This window comes from Equus quagga, chromosome 14, assembly GCF_021613505.1.
Source record: "Equus quagga isolate Etosha38 chromosome 14, UCLA_HA_Equagga_1.0, whole genome shotgun sequence".
Lineage (NCBI taxonomy): Eukaryota > Metazoa > Chordata > Mammalia > Perissodactyla > Equidae > Equus > Equus quagga.
In genome coordinates this window covers 91,150,248-91,157,883 of record NC_060280.1, presented here as the reverse complement: position 1 = coordinate 91,157,883, position 7,636 = coordinate 91,150,248, and the positions used below count along the sequence as shown (strand labels likewise).

At 51.5% G+C, this 7,636-nt stretch overlaps 1 protein-coding gene across 1 annotated transcript; it reads right to left on the bottom strand.

The window, feature by feature from the left end:
- Positions 1-5,872: 5,872 nt before the first annotated feature.
- Positions 5,873-7,116, bottom strand: ACTL9 (actin like 9). The gene is given in 6 exon segments (XM_046685162.1): positions 5,873-6,132; positions 6,135-6,562; positions 6,564-6,732; positions 6,735-6,758; positions 6,761-6,894; positions 6,896-7,116. Coding segments are annotated over 6 exon segments (1,236 nt in total).
- Between the last annotated feature and the right edge of the window lie 520 nt (positions 7,117-7,636).

Here is a 7,636-nt window from a genome sequence, read left to right as displayed (position 1 = left end):
TTAGGAAAGTTTCCAGGTATTATTCCTTCAGGTAGATTCTCTCGGGCCTTCCTTTTGTTAAATTAAAATATATCTTGGTGATCACTCCATGTCAGTAAACACAGCTTGCTAGTTCCTTTTTTTTAAATAACTGCCTAGTATTCCTTTGTGTTTGAGTGAAATTTATTTAACCTTTTCTCATGGATGTGTGCATAACATTGGAAACACATAACATTGTTTCCAGCATTTTGTCACCATAAAGTGCTGCCGTGTACAATGGGTAGCTGCACTTACATCATTTTGCATACGAGGATTCTATCTGAAGGAGAGATTCCTGGAAGTGTGATAGCAGTAAACATTTGTCATTTAAGTGTAATTTTCAACTTGTCCTGTGTAAGGGTTGTACCAACTCTCTTCCTCATCATTAAGGTAAGAAAGTGCCAGTTCCCCACAGCCTCACCACCAGCAGGTGTTACCAAACCGTTTGACTGTTGACAATTTGTTGGGTCAAAATGGTATCACAGTAGAGTTTCAATGTACCTTTCTCTTATGCATTTGAGAATCTTCTCAGTGACTAAGAACCATTTGTCTTTCTTTCTTTGTGAGCTCAAGGTTTGTATCTTTTGCTAACTTTCCATGGTCTGTTATAGTATTTTTCTTGTAGATTGTTTCCCAGAGCTCTTTATATATTATGGACTTTATTCCTTTTGTTATAAACTATAATTTACTCTGCCATTTGTCTTTAAAAAATTATTTATTATTTTTTAAATTTATTTTTAAAATTGTCATTTGTCTTGACTTTGTTCAGAGTAATTTTTACCTTGCAGAATTTTTTTGATGTTTACTTAAAGTCAACTGTTTTAATCATTCTCTTTATGGTATCTTAGCTTTATGTCATACTGGGAAGGGGGATTAACTTTGATAAGTAAGGAGAATCATTCTGAGTAGAGGGACTAGGAGGTGCAAAGGTCCTGAGGTAAGAAGGAGGCTAAGCATATTAGTCAGAGCTCTGCAGAGAATCAGAACCAATAGGAGGTAGATGTAGGGAGAAAGAGAGATTTATTTTAAGGAATTGACTCACACAATCGTGGAGGCTGACAAGTCTGAAATTTGCAGGGTAGTCCTGCATGCTGGAGACCCAGCAAGAGTCGCAGTTTGGGTCTGAGGCAGTCTGCTGGCAGAATTCCTTCTTCCTTGGAGGGAGTCAGTCTCTGTTTCTTAAGGCTTTCAACTGATTAGATGAGGCCCACACACATAATGGAGGGCAATCTGTTTTACTCAAAGTCTACTGATTTAAAACTAAGTCCTAACTAAAAAATACTTTCACAGCAACATATAGACTGGTGTTTGACAAACATCTGGGCACCACAGCCTAGCCAAGTTGACACATAAAATTAACCATCACCAGTCCACCCATTGTCACCTTGGCTGGCAGATACCTTAAACCATACTTAATCTTCAAATAAAGTCAACAACAAGAGCCAGCCCTGATAGCCTAGTGGTTAAAGTTGTGCATGCTCCACTTTGGCTGCCTGGGTTCGTTTCCTGGGTGTGGAACCACACCTCTCGTCTGTCAGTAGCTGTGCTGTGGCCGTGGCTCACATAGAAGAAATAGATGGAATTATAACTAGGCTATACAACCAGGTACTGGGGAGGAAAAGAGAGAGGAAGATTGGCAACTGATGTTAGCTCAGGACAAATCTATCCCAGCCAAAAAAAAAAAAAACTCTCAAAAAGGACAAAAACAAGATCATGTTCTCACCTAATATGATAAAACCATCTGTGTGCAACCAAAAATGGACTTATGCTTTTCCCTGGAAGAGGAGATAAAGTTCTTGAGTGATGTTTACTCTTCTCCTTCATGTCTGGTAAGTTCAATACTATGATATAAGGTCAATCATCTTACCTTCCATGATATGGGGATAAGACAGGGAAGAAACCAAAGATATTTGCTTACTCTACGTAGACACAAATATGTGTATATATCCATGCGCTATGTATGCACACACATGCACAAACATATTCATAACACAACAAGGAAGAAATGGTCATGGCAATTACAGTCCTCGTTTCTGTAACCGGTCACATGGTTGTAGCTGGTGATTGTAACAACCTTCAGAACCACGCTTGGTACCAAAATCTGTCTTCGTCTGCTGGGGCTGCCAGAACAAAACACCACAGACTAAGTGGCTTAAACAGCAGACATGTATTTTCTCACAATTCTGGAGGCTGGAAGTCCAAGATCAAGGCATCAGCATGGTTGGAGTCTTCAGAGCCCTCTCTCCTCGGCTTGCAGATGGCTGTCCTCTCACTGTGTCCTCACATGGTCTTCCCTCTGTCTGTGTTGTCTCTGCCATAACCTCCCCTTTTTATAAGGACACCAGTCATATTGGGTTAGTGCCCACCCTAATTATTTCATCTTAAATTAGTCACCTCTGTAAAGACGCGATCTCCAGATGCAGCCATATTCTGAGGTCCTGGGCAGTTGGACTCTATCATGTGAATTTTGGGGAGACACAATGTAGCCTGTAACAGCACATTTGAGGAAGAGAAGGCTGACTGCTGTGGCTGGGGTGAAGGGGGTAGAAAGGAAAGCCAAGGAGTTTGTAGATATTGGCAGAGGATTTAGGGCTGTCATAAGAATTTGGGTTTTGTTTTACACGTGATGGAAATCCACCAGAGTGTTCTGAACTATGTTTTGTAAAAACCCTCTGCAAGGGGTCTTATGGAGGGCAAGAGGGGTGACTAGGACACCGGGGTGGAGGCCCCCACAATCTTCCAGGTGAGCAGTGAAGGGTCCTGGGCTGGGCAGGAAGGATGGAGTGATGGGGGTGGTTTGGGGGTGTTAGAAGAAAAGGACTTGGGGGTCAGTCTGTAAACAGACACCAACCAGTTGGAAGTCGATGGTAGAAATGTGTCTAGAAAAGGGACATGACCCACCATGTTCTCCTGTCAGACCCACTAGGAAGGATCTGGTAGTCAGAGACCCCATTTCTCGGTTTCCTTAGATTTCAGTACAGTGCTGGGCACATAGTGGATGGTCAATGACTGTTCATGGAATGAATGCATGAATGACTTAAAACCAGACGTGGAAGAATTTGGGGATGGTGGGCTTGGGAGAGATTAGACTCCCAGGGTGTGTGTGGAAATGGTGGTGGTGGTGGGGGGTATCAGGATTTCTGGTGCTCTGGCTGCTCCAGGTGGGGGGTGGCAGGCAGAGTGTGTGGACAGAAGTTTACCTATGACTCCTTGGAGCAGGTGAGATTTCCAACAAAAGACTTGAGGCAGTGAGCTCCCCATCTCTGAGAGTGTGCAAATGGGAGGGGTGCATTTATGGAGGGTTGTAGAGGAAATTTCTGTGGTAGAAAAGGTTTGGAGCTGGGGAAACCTTAGTCTGGTCTAAATGAGATTCCTTTGGGTTTCCCAGCAGCCCAAGGGTGGCAGGGGTTTCTGCAGCCTGTCCCACATCCCTTCTGTGGGTGTGTGGCTGGCGGTGCCCTGAGGACACCGTGTGGGTTGGGTCTCACTTGAGCTCTGGGATGCAGTCCTCATGGTTCTAAATTCCAGGCAACCCTCAGCCCATGAGCTTGGAGGTGCTGCCCCCTGGTGGGAACAATAAGCAGTTCTTCCTCACTGCCGCACTTGGGGGTTCTTGTGGATTCTACAGGTTGAGGCTGCCTGTGTGTTGGCGTAGGGTTGGTGAAGCAAGGGTGGTCCAACATGCCTGTTTGTGATCTGGGGATCTTGTTCTGTCTGCAGAGCATCTACTGGCCCAGGATGAGGCTGGAGCCACTGCCCAGTCCCCAGGGCACAGTGGGAGAGGGAGGGTGGGGATAACCAGACCCTCACCCACCCCCATTGCCTGATGGCAGATGCTGGGATGGGTCGGGTGGGCTCAGTGCTCCACAAATAAATGAATTTCTGCTCTGGAATATTCCTGCTTAAGAACGAAGCTGACAGGTGAGTCAGAGACACACAGAAAGACTCAGGGAGAGGTAGAGACAGAGAGAGCCTGTGAGAGATGCTCGATAAACATTGACTGGTTGAAGCAATGAAAGGATGAATGATTTCCTGGACTGAAGGAGGAGAGGACCCAGCGTTCACATGGATAACCTCTGGCAGCTTGTGCTTATTTTATTGATAAACTGGGAGGGCGTGTCCTGGATAAACATGTCTAGGCTGCCGGCTGGGGGTCCTGATGTTCACTGGGCTGGATGACAGCATGAATGCAGAGGGTCCTGCCTCCAGTAGGGGCACAGGGTGGGTGAGGACGAGGGCAGAAGGAGGAGGGAGGACCCAGGGTAACCTGGGGGGAGGAGAACCAACTTCCCTGTGCTGAGAGGCTGGACTCCCACTCCAGGCCCCTGCAGAGACAGGGTGGGGCGGGAGACACGCCATAGGGCAACCTCAGGGCAGGTCCCAGGGAGGGCCCTGGGATGGTGTTACAGGAGTACACTGAGAGAGGTCTGGGGAGACGGCATGAACGACTAGTGGAACGGAGGGAGATGGGGGTGGACAGCTGGGTCACAGTGCGCTGGGCAGCCCTTGGGAACGTCACTGCCCATTCATGTCTCAACCAGTGGGATGGGGCCTGGGGGTGAGTTCCCAGGAGTCTGAAAACCCAAGGTTGGGTTGGGGTGTCCTGGGGGTTCATCATGGGGCAACTCTGGGAGAGTGCCTTTGGGGAGGGAGTTAGGGGGTCAGAACACAGGGGAGGGACCTAGGGCATCAGTGGGGTCATCATGGGATGGTCCTTGAACCCAGAGCCTTCCTGGGAGGACTCCAGGGGCTGAGGACTGGGGTCAGGAGGTGCAGTGTGAGAGAGACCGTGCGAGAGTATTTCCAGGGGGATGCAGAGTAAGGGGGTGGGCTGAGAGTGGTGGGGGCCATCCTGGGGGTTTGGGGTTTCAAAGCATGGTGTTCTTTTGGGGTACGGATGGGGGATGGGTTGTGGGAGCACTTGGATAGAAGGAAGGAGTCTGGGGAGCAAATCATGTGGGGAGGGCAGAGTTCAGGGGAGGAGGGGCAACTTGGGGCATGGGCTTTGGACACTGGGGGGTCCTTTAGCGGGCCATTGTTGGGGAAACCCCTGAGGGTCAGAACTTGGATCTTTGTGGTGGATGTGGGGGCTTGGAGCTTGTGGGGAGGATTCTGGGGTGCTCAGCGCATCAGGGTGCAGGAGAACTTTGGATAAACAGACGGGAAAACCAGTGAGGTGGTGGATTTGGGGGGCTCAGAACCAGGGATGTCTTGGCAATTGGATCTTGGGGGTATCTTTGCAGGGATTAGAAATTGGGGCAGATTATGAGGGTGCACCTAGGGGTCGGAACACTCATGGAAAGATTCTGGGGTGGGGATGGAGTGCCCGGTGCAGTTTCTTTGGAGAGGAGAGCGTTGTGGGGTTGGTTGAGGGTCCTTGAGGGATATAGCAAGAGGATGAATTGGGGGGTCTGAGAACCCAGGGGAATCTTGGGGGCCTATATCAAGAGCAATAGATCATGGAGGTGGGGCTGAGAGGTCAGAATCTGGGGACGTCTTGGAGGTGGGCATGGTTGAGTCCCCACCATGAGAGTGCCCTGGGGAACACACATCATGGGAGATGGTTTGACAGGGTGAGGACGTGGTGACGTGTTGGGTGTTGATGATGGATGAGGGTTTAGGGAGTCATAAGAACTGTGGTGTGTCTGGGGACGGATCACAGGAGGTGAGTTAGGGCAGAACCAGGGATGCCCTGGGAGGCAGGTCTCCTTGGGGTGGGTCTGTGGGGTCAGAAAAAGGTGAGTCTGGGTGGGTCCAGGAGTGGACCACTCCAGCGCTGAGGGAAGGCAGGACAGAGCCCACTGGGTACCGGAAGCTTTACTGCCCACAACACTCCCCCAACCGCTGCTCGGCATCAGTAGCATTTGCGGTACACGATGTGGGGCCCCTGCTCCTCGTACTCCTCCCGCAGGACCCAGCAGGACTGGAAGGCACGCAATGAGGCCAGGATGGAGCCCCCGATCCACACCGAGAAGTTCCTGCTGGGCTGGGCCTTCACCACCACGTGGGCCTCACGGGGCAGACTGTGCAACAGCTTGGCATGGAAGCGACCCTCGAACCCTGCGAAAAGCGAGGACTCCCTGCAGAGCAGCACTTTCTTGTGCATGTCCCTTAAACCTCCAGAGCCACCTTGGGAAGATTCTGTGTGGCCACGGTGGGGACACTCATGGGCAACAGCCCTGGGATCACAGTGGGGCTGGACAGCAGCTCCGGGCACTGGAACAGCTCCTTGCCCAGCGTGACTGTCCACCCATCGGGCAGCTTCAGGGTCTGCTGGTGTTCCTGCTCTGGCCGGGCCTGCTCCTTGAGCAAGTCGGCAGCCACGTAGCAGTAGCGACGCTTAATGTTCTCCACCGTGTCCAGGTCCTGCTGCCCCAGCGGCAAGCCAGAGCCCAGCAGCATCTCCGCCAGGAAGGTGGTCAAGTGGGTGCCCACCAGGTCCAGGCGCTCTGCGGCGTGGGGCAGGTTGAAGTCCTGGAAGACGGGTACCATGTAGGTGACCCCGTGGCCCATGTCCACCACCAGCCCGCTGACGTGCCCTTGTATAGATGGACAGCACTGAATGGGAAGCCACGTACATGGTGGCGGAGTAGAGTGACTCGAAGGCCACCTCCACCATCTTCTCACCATTGGTGGTGGGGCTGAAGGGCGGGTCGGGGAAGAGCAGCGGCTGGTCCTGGGTGAGCATACGAAGGTCGCACTCCAGCATGTGGTCCAGATGAGCTCTGCTAGGTTCCAGCCACGGTGATGCCATTCCACGTGTGCTGCACCAGTGTCAGCTCCGGGCTCATGTGGGTGGCCTCGCTGATGAACATCTCTAGTACCAGCTGCCCTGTGGGGGTCAGCTTCTGGGACTGGCAACCCATAGTGGTGACCAGTCTAGGTGGGCTGGGCCTGCCCCACAAAACCCACCCTACAGGTGCCTGTTCCCATGTTGGTGACCACTGCTCTAATCTTTGGTGGCAACCTGTCACTCACCATGCTTGGGGGGGTCCTGCCTCAGGGTCTGTTCTCCAAGATTGAGCCAGGGTTCAGGCCAGGCCTGGTCGCCTCTGGGGAAGACTGGGGCTCCAAGGGGTTGGAGTGATTTGCATCCATGGCTCTAGGTCACCAGGTGGGCGGCTTGGCAAAGCTGACCACTTTCCTCTGGGGTGCAGGGTTGTGGGGAGAAAAGGTGAGGCTGGGCCAGTGGCCGGCACAGGCAGAGAGGGAGGGGGGCAGACCGGTGGTCTATGACATCACCCTGCCCTATGCCCCCTTTAGAAGACATCACAATCAAGGGTGGGGGTGGGGCCCCTCCCAGCCCCTCCCAGCCCCTCCCAGTCCCTCTCTGGCCCAGAAGGCTTCCGGGATATTCACATATTCTGAATCGCCCCCAAGTGCCAAAGTTGGGGAAGGAGGAGGATAACATGTTCCCGAGGAGGGACCTCTGACCCAGCTGCCTGGTCCAGAGCCCAGTAAGACCCAGGAGTCCTTGTCTTGGTGCCTTGTCTTAAAGTTATGTACAGTGTGGGATGGGAGAGCTGGCTACAGGCCTCCTTAGAACATTAAAATATTAATCCTTAGAATATTCATCAGAAGGTGATCAGCTGGTGTGGCTTAGAAATATACTAAGTAA